The 19073-nt window shown below is 44.2% G+C and overlaps 1 protein-coding gene across 6 annotated transcripts in view; it reads right to left on the reverse strand.

Annotated features, from left to right (window-relative positions):
- Window positions 1–2576, reverse strand: part of DENND1B (DENN domain containing 1B) — a 271609-nt gene extending 269033 nt beyond the window's left edge. For all 6 annotated transcript variants that reach the window (XM_060396762.1, XM_042229295.1, XM_042229292.1 and 3 more), the window contains exon 1: window positions 2391–2576. In XM_060396762.1, coding sequence (XP_060252745.1) covers window positions 2391–2446 — 56 coding nt within the window. In that variant the 5' untranslated portion in view covers window positions 2447–2576. The remainder of the gene's footprint in view (window positions 1–2390) is intronic.
- Between the last annotated feature and the right edge of the window lie 16497 nt (window positions 2577–19073).

A 19073-nucleotide genomic window follows, 5' to 3' on the forward strand; every position in this document is an offset into this window, starting at 1 on the left:
CTGGAGAGAGTGTTCATTTATCACTGGTAGATGTTAAAACTTTTCAGACCACCCTTGTGGGATCTGGCTTTTGGTTATGAATACTCCAGGAGGATTAACTCTGCTCCAGAGTTTGAGACACGCAGTGTTCCTTGAATCCCTTCGGAGTGCCAGGTTCTGTTCAGTTCAGTTCTTCAGTCGCTCACTCGTGTCTGACTCTGTGACCCCATGGACTGCAGCGTGGCAGGCCTTCCTGTCCATCACCAACTCCCGGAGTTTACTCAAACTCATGTCCATTGAATTGGTGATGCCATCCAACCATCTCATCCTAATATCTAGGCTTCCCAGGTATCTCAGTGGTAGAGAATCTTCCTACCAATGCAGGAGACCTGGGTTCAGTCCCTGGGATGGGAAGATCCCCTAGAGAAGGGATGGCAACCCACCCCAGTATTCTTGCCTGGAGAATTTCATGGACAGAAGAGCCTGGGGGCTACAGTCCATGGGGTCACAGAAGAGTCGAACACGCCTAAGTGACTGAACAAGAACAATAATGTCTACCTTCCTCAAGTCATACCCAAATAGCACCTAACTTATACACCCTTACATATTAATGTTATGGAGAAATCAAAGTTCAGGGCATTTAGCGAGACTAGTGTCCTGCTTCAAAATGTATTCAGTTCAGTTCAGTCATTCAGTAGTGTCTGACTCTTTAAGACCCCATGGAACTGCAGCACGCCAGGCCTCCCTGTCCATCTCCAACTCCTGGAGTTTCCTCAAACTCACGTCCATTTAGTCAGTGATGCCATCCGACCATCTCATCCTCTGTTGTCCCCTTCTCTTCCCGCCTTCAATCTTTCCCCAGCATCAGGGTCTTTTCAAATGAGTCAGTTCTTCGCATCAGGTGGCCAAAGTATCAGAGTTTCAGCTTCAACATCAGTCCTTCTAATGAATATTCAGGACTGATTTCCTTTAGGATGGGCTGGTTGGATTTCCTTGCTATCCAAGGGACTCTCAAGAGTCTTCTCCAACACCACAGTTCAAAAGCATCGATTCTTCAGTGCTCAGCTTTCTTTATAGTCCAACTCTCACATCCATACATGACTACTGGAAAAACCATAGCTTTGACTAGATGGACCTTTGTTGGCAATGTAATGTCTCTGCTTTTTAATATGCTGTCTAGGTTGGTCATAACTTTTCTTCCAAGGAGCAAGCATCTTTTAATTTCATGGCTGCAGTCACCATCTGCAGTGACTTTGTCGCCCCGAAAAATAAAATCTGTCACTGTTTCCATTGTATTGGGTTGGCCAAAAATCTCATTTGAGTTTTTCCGTAAGATCTTATGGGAAAACCAAACAACCTTCTTGACCAACCCAATACTATGATAACCATAAAGGTAATCCCTGGCCTCCTAACCCCCATCCATTTACACAATGTATCCATGCAGAAATAGGCCTTAGACAAAAATGAAGAGACACAGATAGCAGGAGTACCTGCCCTGACCACTCTGTCCCCTGCGGAGTGTGGAAAGGGGAACAGTATTGTCAACTCTAGAACTGTATTTCTTAAATAATACCTTAATATTACTTTGAGTTTAAAACAACTTAGCTAGACTCAAATGGGCCATGAGCTTCATTTTATTTCAAGGTTTTCAGTTCCAGACAGCTAACTTAGAAATGAACTTTTAGATACAACCCTCTCATGAGTACATGAGATCCAAGTGAGGCCTTCCCTAAGATTGCATGCTGCATTGCCTCCTAATGTTCTTCCTGGTAAAACTTTATTAATAGCACAACCACCTTCATTTATTCTGGAAGAAAAGTCCTTTATATAAAGTATATAACAAGTCAAATTTCTTGAAGTCTTTAGAAAACTATCTTGAAAACATTTTAGTAGGACCTGCCTTTTAATACCAACTGAGATAGAATTGTTAAAAAGAATATTCTTTAAGCGTGTTATTCCTTTTATGCTTAACACCAATATCATGAATTTGAATCTAAAGGTAAAAATCTCTTTCAGAATGATACATGAACTACTTTTAAAATAGAGAGAAAGTAGAAGAGATTTGGGAGCAATATCTCTCCTGAACATATTCTTACCTTGAGTTGTTTTCACATCTCTGAGCCTATAAAGTTAGCATTCTATATTAATTTGAAAGCCAGCTTCGAAAGTTGTCCTCCAGTTTGGAGACAAAGGGATCAGATCATTCTTAACATCTTTACTACCAAATCTGAACATATCCAAATATTTATACAATTCAAATGGGAAAGGATATTTCTTTCTTCTGCTTTTAAACTTGTAGTAAAAATGACTTTTAGTGAAATTCTCAAAAGTAATACAGCAAAGAGATTCTCTTCCCCCCACCACCCCATTCCAGGTGATTTGCCCGAAATTAGAAAGTCACATTCTCTTACCTCTGACCACCTTCAGCTAGTTCACGTTTACCTTTGTTCTTCAATTCGCTAGACATTGGAAGATTTTAAACAGTCCTTGCAGTTAAGAAAAAAGAATATTCAGAGCAGAGTTATCAGCCACCAATGGGAACCGGAGAAGACAAGCTTTCCTGGTGACTCTGGCTTGCAAGAAGCAGAGCGGTGTTTGTATAACCCTGTGCAGTGCGTGGGAAAGACTGCTAACCCCGCCCACCAGACACTCCACAGAAATAGACGTCTGCATTGTCGGAGGCTCTGCTCACACCCACCTGATACTCTGCAGAGGCTGAGTGATCACACCCGATGAACAATGACGGTGGAATTTACTGGAAGGAAGCAGAAGAGCAGCTAATGCGATGTTACCAGTGCAACGCGGTCAGTAATCCTTAGAAGCAGCCGTCATCCGGATGCAAACAGAGAAATGATTCCAACAGATTCCTGTATGGCAAGTTCTACTTTGCTAAAACACAGTGACGAGGCAGACATGACATGCACTCAGATCCGAGCGACTCTAGGGAGAAAAAGAATACCAGCAAACAGAACTCAGTCAAATACAGCTGAACAGGTACAGCAGAAGGTCCCTGAAGTGGTACACGGGGATTCTAAACTCCTGAATGTTTGACTATTTTCCACTTCCTTACTGGTGCAAATGAGAAGATACAAATCAACATGGACTGAGATGTCTCCTGGTCATCATCTTGTCTCTCTGCTGATTTTCCTGATGTCACAGATCTGAGACACAGGCAAGTGTCTCGGCTTGTAATCTTCCCTGGGAAGGAAGGAGCCATGGATGGAAGCTCCATGAAACTGATCAAGGTCTTCCTAGTTTGGTGGGGATTTGCGTACTTTGTAGAGAGGACTCAGTCTTGCCCGCATTTCCTCATTCACTGTGCACAATTTCATCAACCTTTTATAGCACTCTGGAGCTTGCCAATCAGGATGGCTGAACGGGGCAGGAATGCAGGAGAGCTCAGGACCATGACTCAGCCCCCCGTCTTCAGCCCCTGCACCGTGGAGGCTGACTGCTCTGTCTGTCGCTGCCCAAACGCCTCTTGGACCTCCCTTCTCTCCCTCTGTGTTGAACTGCCGACAAGGAAACTAGGGCATCAGTCTGTGCGCTGTGAAGGGTAACTATACTGTGATTACTTAACCTCACCATGGTTACTTAAGAAAACTACCAAGGGACTTCCCTGATGGTCCAGTGGTTAAGAATCAGCCTTCCAGTGCAGGGGACATGGGTTCGATCCCTGGTCAGGGAACTAAGATCCCACATGCCTCAGGACGACGAAGCCTGCAAGGCACGATGAAAGATGCCGAATGATGCGACAAAGATCCCACATGCCACAACTAAGATGCAACACAACCGAGTAAGCAAACAAGCAAGCAGTAAAAGACAGGAAAGAAAACTACCCACTGGCCACTGGTAATTCCTATTCCGCGATGTCAGAAGGCCGCTGATCCCCACGTGACCCATTTCCTTCTGTCGCTGATGCTTAACACAAGCATGTTGCTCTTCCCCTTTAAATAAGCAGGTGTGAACTCTTAAGTAGTCCCTGCATGACTTCGTGAGGAGTGGCCCGACCTCAGAATTAGAAGGAAGGCTTTGAATCCAGTGGCCTGTGATTGACTTAGAAAAAACTCACTCCAGCAAGCAGCTGGCAAGACGACTTCCAGTCTGTGAAAGCCAAAAAATAAGGAGTGTCTTAACACTCGAGTCTCTGTGTCATTGTGTGCACAAAGGCTCCATGTCCGCGGCAGAACCACGGGCCTCTCCACATTTGCATGCGTCCTTTTCAGACTTGCTGTGATTTTGCCAAGTGCTTCATGACCATGTTTTATTAGCTGGGTCTCTCGATCGTCCTGCGAGGCATAGACTAGCAGGTGAAACAGGCACTGTCCATGATGAGACAGGAAGCACACGCTCCAGGGACGTTTTATTCCCAGAAGCCTGTGTGGAGGAATACACTTTTCCCCGCTTGCCGGAGGCACCAGGGAATATAAGCCAGCCCACGGAACAACCCTGAACCATTTTTAAAAGCCATTTTCTTTGTGAAACACATATATTACTTTTTCCCTCCATTTCTCTCTCTCACTTTCTCTCTTCCTCTCCCTTTCTCTCACTCAACAAAAGTGAGCAAGTCTTCAGCAGGTCTGTATTTCAATTCAAATTATTATCATATGGCATCTGCCGCTTCTATTTACCTACCTAAATTACATGCATTATTTACAATTTTTGAGGACATTCATTGCTTTAAAGGTTCTCTGCACAAGCTGTAGGGTAAACAAAAGCATTTATATAACAAACTAAAAGAATTGTGCTACAAGTCTGCTATATGAAAATAAAAGATTCTAGAAGACTTTGACTCTGTGATTTTACAGACAACGAAAGCTAAGCTGAAACTTTCTTAATGTAATTAGTTCATAGACAAATCGCATCTTTAGGGACAGTCTTGGTCTAGAGAAACTGGATTTTCTGGTTCTCAAAGATGGAAAAGCAAAACTAAAGTATAAGCCTCTATGAACATCCATAAAAACACAGAATAGACTTTCTACTATGACTCCAGTTAGTTTACATTATATATTTGCTGTGTGAGTCTCCATTCAACACAAAGCTTTTAACCCATGATGTTAAAATTACATTTGGGGGAGAAATTACGTGGTAGGAATTTTTTATGTGAGAGGAGGGCTTAGACAGAAAGATAAAGTCAGGGATGACAGCCTCTGCATAGTTAAGCCATCTGCGATAAGAAAAGGATGCTCGGAAAGCTGCCTGGCTCCTCACTGACACAAAGGAGGTCCAGTTCCCTGACCAGGGCTCAGACCCAGGCCCCCTTCATGGCGAGCGCAGAGCCTTAGCCGCGGGACCACCAGGGAAATCCCTGCCTGGGTAGATCTGAACTGGCAGTTACCTCAGGTTGGGCTCAGCCACACGGCTCCTGAGCTGATGCACAAAGCTCACCTTCTATCGATTATCCACTAGGATTCCTGCTTCTCCAAGCTGCGTCCTCTGGCCCACCTGGTGTGTAGTTGCCCTGGTCCTTCCAGCTCTTGCCCTCTTCCTTTAAATGAACGAAGTCTTTAAAGATGCCACCCTTTTGTTTTAAGCTGTCTTAACTTTTCCTGAATACCATCACCTCCTCCAGACGACTCTATGTGTCCTGGCTCCCAAACCGACTTAGTTGGAGCCTGTGACCCATATTCTCCAGCTGGTTATAAAGGTTAGTCTGCTCTTTGATGATGTAGGGACCACATAGTTCCTGCTCTCATATGGTCTCCTTACTAGAGACCGACAATGGACATGGTGTTGTTCAGTCGCCTCCAACTCTTTGTGACCCCATGTGCTTCAGCCTACCAGGATCCTCTGTCCTCCACTATCTCCTGGAGTTTGCTCAAACTCATGTCAGTGATACCATCCAACCATCTCATCCTCTGTCACCCCCTTCTCCTCCTGCCTTCAATCTTTCCCAGCATCAGGGTCTTTTCCAGTGAGTCAGCTCTTCATGTCAGGTGGCCCAAGTAGTGGAGTTTCATCTTCAGGAACATTGTCAAGCATACCACGAGGAGATTCTGACTTTGAGAAATGTGTAGAGAAACCCACAGAAAAACTCTCGCGACACACGCTTTTTAGCTTGTTACTCAGCGGTTCATAGGGTTTTTAAATGTTTTCTCGTGCCTTTGTTCTCCTCTTTTCATAAAGAAATGTAGTGAGGCTCAGTCACAATCTGATACTGTGCCCAGGGTAATTTTCTGTAATGCTCCCTTTTATACAAAAAACGTCACAAGGTTTTATGATAAGTTATGTGGTCTCCTTAAGGACAGTTGCCTATTACTTGACCTGAGGAAGGAAAAGAAGGAAAATTACGTGCCATGAGATTTACTACAGATTTTTGAATGTATTTGTCATCTTCACAGTCGAGTGAGACCAAATTTTTCTTCCTCTTACAGATTGTGGATTCAGAAAGAAAACTTCCCCAAAGATACACAAATGGTCTTCAGACCCAAATCCTTCCGGATCCCAATCGACTAAAACACAGGATTTTACCAAGTAAAGTGCAGTTAGACTAAATAAGAAAGTCAGATTGTGCCAAAGTTTAAGAAATGAAGTCCCTAAATTCCTAAAACCTAATCAACACTCAGTTTCCTACCAGTTTTTAAAAACGCAGCACCCAGCAGCTCAGCTGCTCCCTGTGAGCTTCCTTCCTCACCAATTAAAGTATTCACAGCGCACCTGTTGCAAGCACACACCATTAACACTCAAATCAACTCCCAAACAATAGTGCCACCTGTCACTGTCCTGAGGCACCATGCCCGTGTGCTAAGCCGCTCAGTCGTGTCCGACTGTTTGCAACCACAGTCCACCAGGCTCCTCTGGCCGGGGGATTCTCTGGGCAAGAATATACTGGAGTGGGTTGCCATGCCCTCCTCCCGGGGATCTTCCTGACCCAGGGATTGAACCAGCGTCTCTGACATCTCCTGCACTGGTGGGCGGGTTCTTCATCACCAGACCACCAGGGAAGCGAGTCCTGAGGCAGCGTTTCTCCTGAAATAACACTGGCCTGGTGCACACAGCCTGGGGCTTGCTGTGATGCTCACACCTCACTTTGGCTTCTGATGCGGAGGTAAGAGGAGGCAGCATCCTCTTGCTTCCATCTTTCTGCCTGTGCGCCTGCTCTGCCGTCGTCCACCTCACCTGGAAGACCCTCTCTCTCCCTTCTGCCCATCCTTAAACTTCCCACTAGGGCCCTTCCTCCCGCAGGGAAACTCTTTCTACTGGTTTCGGGCCACAATTAAGTTGGCTTTTGTTTCCATAGCACTTTCAGCCACTTTCCAGCTATTTAACAGCTCTTTGGTTTTTTTTAAACACATAATAATTTGAGTACGTTGTGATTTTGATTTTTTACGATTTCTGCTTTGTGTGCGTGGTGTGTGCCCTCTATAATACCCACATAATTTGGGGGCCTTTGTATTTACTATTTACTGATTGAGCAAAACAGTGATGGGATGGTCATCAGGTAAAGAATGATAGACGGCATATTATTGTTATTTCAGAAGTCTTAAAACTGTGGATTTCACTGTTTTCAAAATGGGTCCATCTGGAAAGCTTCGGGGTTTCCGTAGGGTTCTAATAGAGAAAAGACATTTGGCTAAATAGATAAAATTACGCTTGAAAGAATTAAAAAAAAAGCTAAAAGAGAAAATGAAAAAATATTTAACATCAGTAGAACTGAATAAGAATTCTCCTGTGAAAAAGTTCAAATGGCTAAGAATGTGAGTACTTAACCAATTATTTTATTGCTCAAGTAATTCAAGGCAGGGGAGGAGAGGAGAGACTCATCACCCAGGCATCATCTAATGTGAGGTTCTGTGCTGCCTCTCTCTTCTGCTTCTCCTGTCTCCCAAATTTACCCAACCTACGTCCTATTTCATTCATTCTCTTCAATAACAGCAAATATTTTGGAGTGCTAATTCTCCTAGCTCCTAGGTAGGAGACTGACCTGCATAGACTGGGGATTTGTTTTTAGGAAACAATTCAGTTTAGTCTGAAAACATATGTGCTTTCTTCATTTCCACCAAGTCCCACCAGCACGGTCCGGCCTCCCATCCCACCCGCAGCATCCAGCCTGCAGCAACGGGCGCAGTTGTGGCAGACGCAGAGGTGGGGCTGCAGGAGCTCTGAGTTAGAGGTGGGGCTCCCAGCTGCCGAGGCTCGCCGCTCTCTCAGGGCACTGCTGATGAAATGCGGGCTCCTGTCCCAGGGCCTCCTGAGCCTGCAGCAGCTTCTCCCTCACAGCTTCTTAGGATGAGCACAAGTTTGCGGACAGAGCAGCAGCTAAGCTCCAACTTTTAGGACCTCAGCGACCTGCATGCTCCTCAAGAGACCTTTGCCCAAGGTGACCACCAGCGGCTTTTGCCCAGAGAGACGTAGTGCTTTGTACTTTAGGCACAAAAATAAAAGCCTCTCCTTCTCTAGCTGACGAGTGTACGAAAGAGGACGACATTCCCTTCAGAGTTCATGTGCAAGCTCTTCTCTCCCCTTTCCGTGTCGCTGAAGCCTGATCCCTCCGCTGCAGGACATGAAGCGCGCGGTCATCACTGTCTCTAACCACGGGTTACCTGAGCTGGTCCATCAGCTAGGACGCTCCCAGCACACCCGCTACCTGCAGGGTGATGTATCTATGTTCAAAACCTCGTCCACTGTGCGGCTTCCAGGTAACTGCACCATCAGGCTTTACATTCACAGGTTGACAGGATGAATACAGTTTCTTGTCCCGTCTGCAGTCAAGTTACCCATTCAGAAGCTTGGGCACAGCTCTGTCCTCATTCCTTATAGGGAACAAGTTCCCCCCTTGCCCGGCCAAGGAGCAAGCAAGGGGGTCTGTTGTTTGCTTTCGCTCCCCTCTGCTGCAGCAGGGGCCCCAGTAAAGCCTTGCCTAAAAGAAAGAAAAAAAAAAACAAAAAACAATATATCAGACATCTGGTATATTCCTGTCAGTGTTTCTTAGGAAAAAACCAAAGAACTAAAAAGCAGCATTTCTATCAGTGCCTGAACTCACAATTTCCAGACTGAAAATTACCAATTGTTAAAAAACAAAATTCAGCCCAGTAAATCTGAAGATCTAATTGGCTTTACTGACGATTCATGAAACAGGAAGCCGTCCATCCGGCCACTAGAAGGGTGCTCCCGGGGTTGTGTGAATGGAAGGTCTTTATAGAAAGCAGGGTGGAGCAAAGGGATTGTCAGGAAAGAAAAAAAAAAGATGGTTTTTAGTTCAGGACATCTTTTGAGAGAAAGAGAATGCAAGGGTTTTATCACCCAGATTGACTCTTGCTGGAGGTGGGGAGGGGGTGGTGGAGAGGGCCCAGATTACTTCATCGAGATTACATTTCTTGAGAAGATCATCAGAACCTGCAGATAAGTCCTGGCTTGCTGTCATGGGGCTGTGGAGGGGGAAGTGGCTCCATTTGGGGCCTGTCATTTCATAATTAACATAACTTCAAGGCTAACTATTTTTTTTTCTCCTAAATAATTTGTTCGTTGTCAGAGTTTAATAAATACCAAATATTTTTGTGCAACTTTTTTATTTTACAAATTAATTCTTAAAAAAAAAACAGCTATGATGTTGAATCATATAGAAAAATAATATGAAATAATTTTTAAGGCTTTGGAAATTGATTTAAATAATTAGTGGGGCCGTAAAGATTATACCATTAATTTCATTTCAGCTGCCTTGAACCTTTCCAGGATCTTGTGTTACAGTCTCCCATTTCAACCAAGACTTTGCCTACAGACCAGTTCACAAATATGTTTGCATCATCATCATCATGTTAAAATCCCAGGCTATACAACGTAATTTATGTGGATCCGTGTGGATTCAACCTCTCCTGCAAGAAGACAGTAAGTATAGAAATAGGTGGAAAGACTTCCTCTTTGAACTACAACACAGAGAGTAGAGACTTCTTTTTCTTCTCTTAGTCTGGCCACATCAATCCATACGGCACTCTGCAAAATAATCAGTACTCAACCAAAGAAAACCAAAGCCAGCAAACTAAAGGCATGTCCAGTGAGTTTAGTTTTTAAGTATGAAGGTGTGAAGGAAGACTCAGCACTCATTCAGGGACTTCCCTCGTGATCCAGTGGTTAATACTTTTGCCTCCCGGTGCAGGGGTATAGGCTCACTCCCTGGCTGGGGAGCTAAGATGTCACATGCCTCTTAGCCAGAACGCCAAAACGTAAAACAGGAGCAATAGTGTGACAAATTCAGTAAAGACTTAAAAAAACAAACAAAAAAACACACATTCACATATTGGCAACGCATCCCTTGGCCACGTACCCTGAAGCAACCAAAAACCCAAGGAAACAAAACCAAGCCCCTTACAACCTATAGTGCTTTAGTCCCAAAGGCAAAGGGCAAATCACTCCAGTTGTTTAAAACTATTCTGTTTCAGTGTCACGCATCCTGTTTGGAAGTACTGGGGTGGTCATCGCTGTGCTGCTGTCCAGAAGTACAGACCCAGGAGATGCCAGCGGCATGAGGGGGAAGGCAAGGGAGGGTGCAGTAGGCTGAGAGTCCTGCAGAATTGGAGCCTTGAGACGAGCAGTCACCTTTGGCCAAAAAGAGCTGGAGGAGACTTTGCAAGGAGGGAGGCAGGGAGAAAAACGCCCGGTGTTCATTCTCCTTTCTCCCTTGGGTCTCTCGCTGCAGGTTCCCTTACGTTGGATCCAGTGCAAAGCCAGAGCACCCATGAAGTGAGCTGATGTAACCTGTCCAAGTCCATCTCCCAGGACAAGAAATGGAGTGAAGGGTAGAGAAGTGATCTGGAGGGGCCAACAAGACGCTCAGCCTTTTTGTCCATTTTGCATTTTTACACACTCTAAACCACCTCTCGTCCTTGAGAAGTAGACACACTGTCTGTCCTAAATTCTCAACTGAAGGATACTAACAGGAAGAACACACTAGCTGAACGTCGTCCTCTTTGTCACCTAGCAAAACGGCAGGCTGGAGAGAAAGACCATGGAGACTAATCTTTTTGTTGGTATGCTGGTCAACGGCTTCCCCAGTGGCCCAGGTGGTAAAGGATCTGCCTGCAGTGCGTGAGACCTGGGTTCAACTCCCTGGAAAAGGCAATGGCAACCCACTCCAGTACTCTTGCCTGGCGAATCCCATGGACAGAGGAGCCTGCTGGCCTACGGTCCATGGGGCTGCAAAAGTGTCAGACACGACTGAGAACACACGCCTATCAATAGTGTTTCTTTAAGCCCTCAGACTGCTTAACCTAACAGCCCTTTCTGCTTAATCTGAATCACCCAAAGAATGTCAGACATCATGCGATTCTCTAGTCTAGCCTATATTTTTTCATCTCTGGGCTTTCTGGGATGATGATTAAAAAAAATTATTAAACAGACTTTCAACTGAACAGAGTCTGCAGACCAGAAAGGGGAGCTCTCGTGCCCTGTAATGATAACACAGCCCCAACAGGAAGAGGAAAGACCTTTCCTGGAAGGACTCAGCCAACGAAAACCCAAGAACTCTTTGTTTGCATAACCCTCCCGACTTCCTTTTCCCCTCTGTAAAAGAGTTCTCCTCTTCATTTTTGCTAGGGCCTTGCACATAGCTTGCTGCTGCTGCTGCTAAGTCACTTCAGTCGTGTCCGACTCTTAGCGACCCCATGGACTGCAGCCTACCACGTTCCTCCATCCATGGGATTTTCCAGGCAAGAGTACTGGAGTGGGGTGCCACTGCCTTCTTCGGCACATGGCTTGCAATGGTTGCAAATTTCAGTTCTCTGCTAATCCCAAATAAACCCACATTAGCTGGAGAAATAACTGGCAGTAAATTTTTTTTTCCAGTCAGTTCAGTCGCTCAGTCGTGTCTGACTTTTTGCGACACCATGGACTGCAGCACGCCAGGCTTCCCTGTCCTTCACCATCTCCCAGAGCTTGCTCAAACTCATGTCCATTGAGTCGGTAATGCCATCCAACCATCCCATCCTCTGTCACCTCCTTCTCCTCCGGCCTTCAATCTTTCCCAGCATCAGGGTCTTTTCCAGTGAGTCAGTCCTTTGCATCAGGTGGCCAAAGTATTGGAGCTTCAGCTTCAGCATCAGTTCTTCCAGTGAATATTAGGGACTGATTTCCTTTAGGATGGCCTGGTGGTTTAGGTCAACACAATTAACTAACACTGACTGTATCACCAGGCTGGTCGCTAATCTCTTTTCAATGCAAATGGCACTCTCTACTATGTTCTTGTGTGTGCACTGAGACAAAAAGACTCCTCTGTGCATGCTCGCTCAGCCTGTCAGGTAAATGCCCCGTCAGAATGTAAGAGAGAATAAAGACATATCTCTCCCCCACCCCAAAAGCCCACAGCAATGATTGCAAAGAGGAAAAATGGTGCAAGCATGCACGCACACACACACAGTTAGGAAAATCTGTGCCAGGATGCAAAAAAGGAAACGGTGGAATGGAAAAGGGAACAGACACAGCAGTCCAGAAAAGGCTCGAATCTAAGCATGGAAGTCCAAATGATGCAAATCAATTTCCAGGCTAGATTCGTGGAAAGACAAAGGAATTGGAGGTGATGGGTGCCTCTGAAAACAAGGTGAGGCTGGAAAGAGAAGAGATGTTTGAAAGTCTGTTTAAAATGGCATTTAACCCTGATCGCCTCCATTCCATGCAGCAAAGCAAATATACTTTCCCAAAGGGAAGACAGTATTAGTAACTGGACAGCATAGGATCACCAACATTTGCAGAAAGTCTAACATAAAAGGCCCAGACAATACAAAAAAAGAAACAAACAGGAAAAATGGGGGAAAAAATTTTAGACATGTAATTATTATACTCAGACAAGTTATTGAGTCTCTGAAATAAAAACTAGGTACTTTTTTTTTTTTTAACGAACATTTAGAGAATACAAAAGCTCTTGGAAGTAAACAATAGAGAAAATAAAGTGAAAAAGTAATTGGCTAATTGGCAAAGGAATTGGAGGAAAAAGTTGAGAAAATATCCCTAATTAGCATGAAAATCAGAAAGAGAAAAAGACAAGAAAACTCCACTATCAAGCCAGGAAGTTCAACAACTGAACTAAGGGACAACAAAGAAACAGAAGATGTTATCAAAGAAACAGGGAGAGAACATTTCCTAGAATAAAGGACATGAAATCTGAAACTGAAGGGGCCACGCCCAGTTCATTGAGTAGAAGGAGACTCAGTTTGCATAGTCAGGAAGATTCAGAACACCAGGGTTAATGTGAAGATTTTAAACGTGTTCAGGTCTCAAAACAAGCAGAAAACCAAATCACATAAATAGGATCCTCCCGCCCCTGAAATTGGAAAAATGCCTTCAAACCTCCATGGCGTGAAGTCCCTGGCAGTCCAGTGGTTAGGACCCTAAGCTTTCACTGCTGGGGACCCAGGTTCCACCCCTAGTCAGGGAATTAAGATCCCACAAGCTATGCTGTGTAACCAAAAAGACAGCTCCATGCAAATGATTCCTTCTCTAACATCTTAAACCCCACCAAACTGTCATCCAAGGATAAGGAGAGAATGAAGACACTTTCAGAAATGCAAGGTGTTAGAAGTTTACCTCCCATACCTGCCCTTTCAGAAAGCTGCTAGGGAATGTGTCCACAGCAAAATGAAGGAGTAACAGAGAAAGAGGGAGATATGAAATCCAGGGGCGGAGGGACGCAACACAGGAGGGGAGTACTGAGTAAAAGGAATTCCTGGAGTAACGGCGACAGAAATACCAAGATAACAGCATCAGCTGGCAGAGAGAGCAATGAGATTAGAGCAGAGATCCCCGGAGTGCTGTCTTTAAGAATAATACAACCGATTGAATAGCTAATATTTGCGATCCTGTTCAGGGGAGAATGGGCTTCCCTGGTAGCTCAGACAGTAAAGCATCTGCCTACAATGTGGGAGACCCGGGTTCAATCCCTGGGTCGGGAAGATCCCCTGGAGAAGGAAATGGCAACCCACTCCAGTACTCTTGCCTGGAGAATCCCGTGGACCGAGGAGCCTGGCAGGCTACAGTCCATGGGGTCACAAAGAGTCGGACATGACTGAGCAACTTCACCTTCAGGGGAAACTTAGCTGTAAAATAACTGGTACAAAAACCAAGGGAATGAAAATAGGAGGCAACAATTTACATCAAGAGAAAGAAACAGTTCCTGAAACAAAATAGAGTCATAGAAAACGATGCGACTTCGCTGTGAATAATAGTTAAACGCTGTCTTTTTACTGCATGTTGATTCATCTGCAAATGGTAAGACAACCACTGAGGGCAGGTGGAAGGGGGGACAGAGGACAGAGAAGGTATCCGTGCAAGACGGAATAGTCCTTGCCTACTAAGTGTGCTAAGCGCAATTTTTAGAATTAGGTAAATAGACAAGATCAAAGAGCTCAAGAGAAGTGCTTAAGTTAACAGTAGTAAGGAGGTGGGGAGAATGGGGCTGGTACTGCTGTTTTGCATGAGAAAACTAGAGGTACTAGGATTTTGAAATTAAAAGCTTTTCATCAAAGCTTGGTCCTGTGTGTGCACGCAGGGGTGTGTGGCTTTGGAAGTAACCTTTAAGATGTTGTGTTGTTCAGTCACTCAGCCATGTCTGGCCAGGCCTCCCTGTCCTTCACCATCTCCAGGAGCTTGCTCAAACCCAGGTCCATTGAGTCAGGGATGCCATCCAACCATCTCATCCTCTGCCGTCCCCTTCTTCTCTATCCTCAATCTTTCCCAGCATCAGAGTCTTTTCAAATGAGTCAGTTCTTCGCATCAGGTGGCCAAAGTATTAGAGTTTCAGCTTCAACATCAGTCCTTCCAATGAACACTCAGGACTGATCTCCTTTAGGGATGGACTGGTTGGATCTCCTTGCAGTCCAAGGGACTCTCAAGAGTCTTCTCCAACACCACAGTTCAAAAGCATCAATTCTTCGGTGCTCAGCTTTCTTTAGGAAAAGGCAAAGGCAACCCACTCCAGTGTTCTTGCCTGGAAAATCCCATGGACAGAGGAGCCTGGTGGGCTGCAATCTATGGGGTCACACAGAGTCGGACACGACTGAAGCAACCTAGCAGCAGCAGCAGCAACTTTCTTTATGGTCCAACTCTCACATCCATACATGATTACTGGAAAAACCATAGCTTTGACTAGATGGACTTTGTTGGCAAAGTAATGGCTTTGCTTTTTAATACACTGTCTAAGTTTGTCACAGCTTTTCTTCCAAGGAGTAAGTGTCTTTAAATTTCATGGCTGCAGTCACCATCTGCAATGATTTTAGAGCCCAAGAAAATAAAATCTGTCACTGTTTACATTTTTTCCCCATCTATTTGCCATGAAGTGATGGGACCAGATGCCATGATCTTAGTTTTCTGAATGTTGAGTTTCGAGTGAGGTTTTTCACTCTCTTCCATGCACATCAGGAGGCTCTTGCATATACAGGTATTCATACCACATCTTTTTATCAATTCATCTCTTGACAAACACATAGGTTGTCTTCCATACCTGGGATATTAATAATGCTTCGATTGTATTTTTTGCATTTTAATATGATTAACCTGGGGCAAGGGCCTCTGCCAAGGCTACTGAGAGTGGAGGATTTTTTATTTAGACTTCATAGAATTGTAACATACTTGTATATCTGGTTCACCTTATCTTTGTGGTTCAAAGAACATAAATATTCTAGAGTCTCTCCTTTTGATTTTGTCTTTCTCCCCCAACTTGTGAGCTTATATATTCCTTTGAATTCACGCATTCTCTTTCTAGTCATCAACCCTCTTACACTGTCCTTCCCGTTACTTCTCTTTCTGACCCAAACTACCAGTTCAACACATGGCATCTGCAGTAGGCTGAGACCTCAGGCCGGGAACCTGGAGCTGGAGTGCAGCAGCGCAGCGCATGTTCACCCCTAACCAGCCCACAGCATAAGCCAAGGCCGTAAACCCAGGAATGGGGGAGATAGGAAAGGGGATTTTTAAATATTGCTCACCAATTAGGCAATGTCGCATTTCAAATGTATTTGTTACTTTCTATGAATCCTTCAGCAAAATAAACAAAAAATATATATGCACACGTGAAAGTGTGTGAAAGTGTTAGTCACTTTAGTTGTGTCTGACTCTTTGAGATCCCCTGGACTGTAGCCTGCCAGGCTCCTCTGTCCATGGGATTCTCCAGGCAAGAATACTGCAGTGGGTTGCCATGCCCTTCTTCAGGGGATCTTCCTGACCCAGGGATCGAACCCAGCTCTCCTGCATTACAGGCAGATTCTTTACCGTCTGAACCACCAGGGAAGCCATATACAGACATATATGCTTATATAATTACCTCCCAATGTATCTCTTTCCTAAATTTTTGTATATAATATTTTCCAATTTGATGACTCACTGTACAGCTGGTACATTCTGTCTAGAACGACAGTACTGCAGTGGCCAAAGTATTAATTAGTCCACTTTCTACTTTAAGGCAGAGTTTAAGTATTTCCTATCTCATCTGTATAAAAACAATGCAATATTTATAAGTTTTAGAATCTTGCTCTCAGGGTCTTTGCTGCATATGGCTTCAGAGTCCCTGGGGAGGATCTAATTTCCCTGAGGTGGATTTCCACATAAACCCCAGGATCAGATAATCCCCGCCCAGATGCTACCAGGCTGCTGCTCTGGGATTTGGCTTTAACCCTGGGGGCAGTGGCCAGATTCTAATTTTGGGAAATGCATATTGGCAATCAAAATTTTCCTGGACTTTCAGTTCATTCTCACGCTTTTCTTTATTTCTGGTGCTAATCCATGTGTTTAATGTTTGTTTGCTGGGTTAAAGAGGAGATATGTTCTGATGAGAATGGAATGGGATAGAACATGGATGAAAAACATTTAGGGAAATCAGGGAAGGACGGAGTCCAGAGAACATTCTTGCATCTTATATTTGTCTCTCCTTGTCCTTTTCCTCTATCTACTTTGTTGACCAAATAATTCTTGTCCAAATTTAGATCAAAAGCAAGTTTAACTAAAATAGAGATCAAGAGGAATAACGAAATGGCAATTTTTACCATCAAAAACTCTCTACATGTTCTATGTCCATGGATTCCTTTACTTATGTATTTTATTGCATTTATTTACTTTTTGTTGAAGTATAGTTGACTTATTATATTAGTTTCAAGTTCGGAACAGAGAGACTTGATGTTCTTGTATATTACACGTCATATAAACCTATTATAAATCTAGACTATATTTTCTGTGCTATACATCGCATCCCTGTGACATTTATTTCATAACCGGTAGTTGATACATCTTAATCCCCTTCTGTTCTGTCCGCCTCCCCCCACACCCCTCTGGCACCCGCTAGTCTGTTCTCTGTATATGTGAGTCTGCTTTGTGATATTTGCGCGTTTGTGTGTGTGCATTCCACATATAAATGAAAGAACACAGTATTTGCCTTTCTCTGACTTATTTCCCTTAGGATAATACCGTTCAGGCCCACCCAGGTTGTCTCAAATGGCAAGATTCCATTCTTTTTGTGGCTGAGTAATATTCCTTTGTGTGTGCGTATCCATTACCCATTCATCTTCTGGCGCGCACGAAGGTGGCGTCCATAGCTTGGCTCTTGTTACAAGACGCTATGAACACTGGAGTAAACGTATCTTTATGGATTATTCTTTACATTTTCTTCAGATAAATATGCAGGAGCAGACCTGATGGGCTGTATAGCACTTCTGTCTTTTGAGGAACCTCCATACTGTTTTTCACCTTGGCTGTACCAATTTACAATCTTACCAACAGCAAACAAGCGTTCCCATTTCTCCACATCCTTGCCAACCCTTACTATTTCTTATCTTTTTGATGACATCCACTGTAACAGATGCACGGTGACATCTCACTGTAGTTTTGATTTGCATTTCCCTGATAATTAGTGCTATTGAGCATCTTTTCTCGTCCCTGTTGGCCATTTGCTTGACTTCTTTGTAAAAATGTCTATTCAGGTCCTCTGCCTATTTTTTAAATCAGATTTTTTTTTCTATTGATTTGTATGAGTACGTTATATACTTTGGATATTAACCCTTTCAGATGTTATCTTTGACAAATATCTGCTCCCATTAAGTAGGCTGCATTTTGTTTCATTGATGATTTTCTTCACTGTGCAAACGTTTTTTAGTTTAGTGTTGCCCTAACTGTTTATTTTTGTTTTTGTTGCCCTTGCCTGAGGAAACAGATCCAAAAAATGTTGCTGAGACTGTTGTCAGAGAGTGTATTGCCTAAGCTTTCTTCTAGGAGATTTACGACTTCAGGTCTTACTTTAAGTCTTTAAACCATTTTGAATTAATTTTTGCATATCGTCTGATATTCCCTGGGTGGGGAAGATCCCCTGGAGGAGGGCATGGCAACCCACTCCAGTTTTCTTGCCTGGAGAATCCCACAGACAGAGGAGCCTGGAGGGCTACTGTCCATAGGGTCACCGAGTCGGACGCGACGGAGCAACTTAGCACAGACCCGTAATGTCTCACTCTATTTACATGTAGCTGTTCACTTTTCCCAACACAACTTATTGAAGAGACTGTATTTTTTTCCCCGTTGCATACTCTCGCCTTGCCTCTTTTTTCGTAGTCATTGTATGTGCATGGGTCTCCTTCCAGGCTTTCTGGCGTGTTCCATTCTTCTGTCTGTTTTGGCGCCAGGAACATGCTGCTTTGATCACTGTGCGTGTGAGCTTGGTTGTGTCTGACTCTTTGTGGCCCTAGAGACTGTGCAGGCTCCTCTGTCCATGGGATTATCCAGGCAAAAGCAGTGAAGTGGGTTGCTGTCTCCTACTCTGGGTGATCTTCCTGACGCGGGTAGAACACACACCTTTCGCATCTCCTGCATTGGCGGGCAGATTCTGTACCAGTGAGTCACCTGGGAAGTCCTTGCTTCCTGTAGCTTTGTATCGTCGTCTGAAGTCAAGGAGCCTGATACCTCCAGCTTTGTACTTCTTTCTCAAGATTGCTTTGGCTCTTTGGGGTCTAATGTGGTTTCATATGGATTTTAGGATTATTTATTCTAGCTCTGTGAAAAATGCCATGGGCGTTTTGATAGGAATGGCACTGAATCTGTAGATGCCGTAGGTAATGTGTTCATTGTAACAATATTGATCCTTCTAATGCAAGAACACAGTATATCTTTCGATCTGTTTGTGTCATCTTCAGTTT

The sequence above is a fragment of the Ovis aries genome, chromosome 12, assembly GCF_016772045.2.
Source record: "Ovis aries strain OAR_USU_Benz2616 breed Rambouillet chromosome 12, ARS-UI_Ramb_v3.0, whole genome shotgun sequence".
Lineage (NCBI taxonomy): Eukaryota > Metazoa > Chordata > Mammalia > Artiodactyla > Bovidae > Ovis > Ovis aries.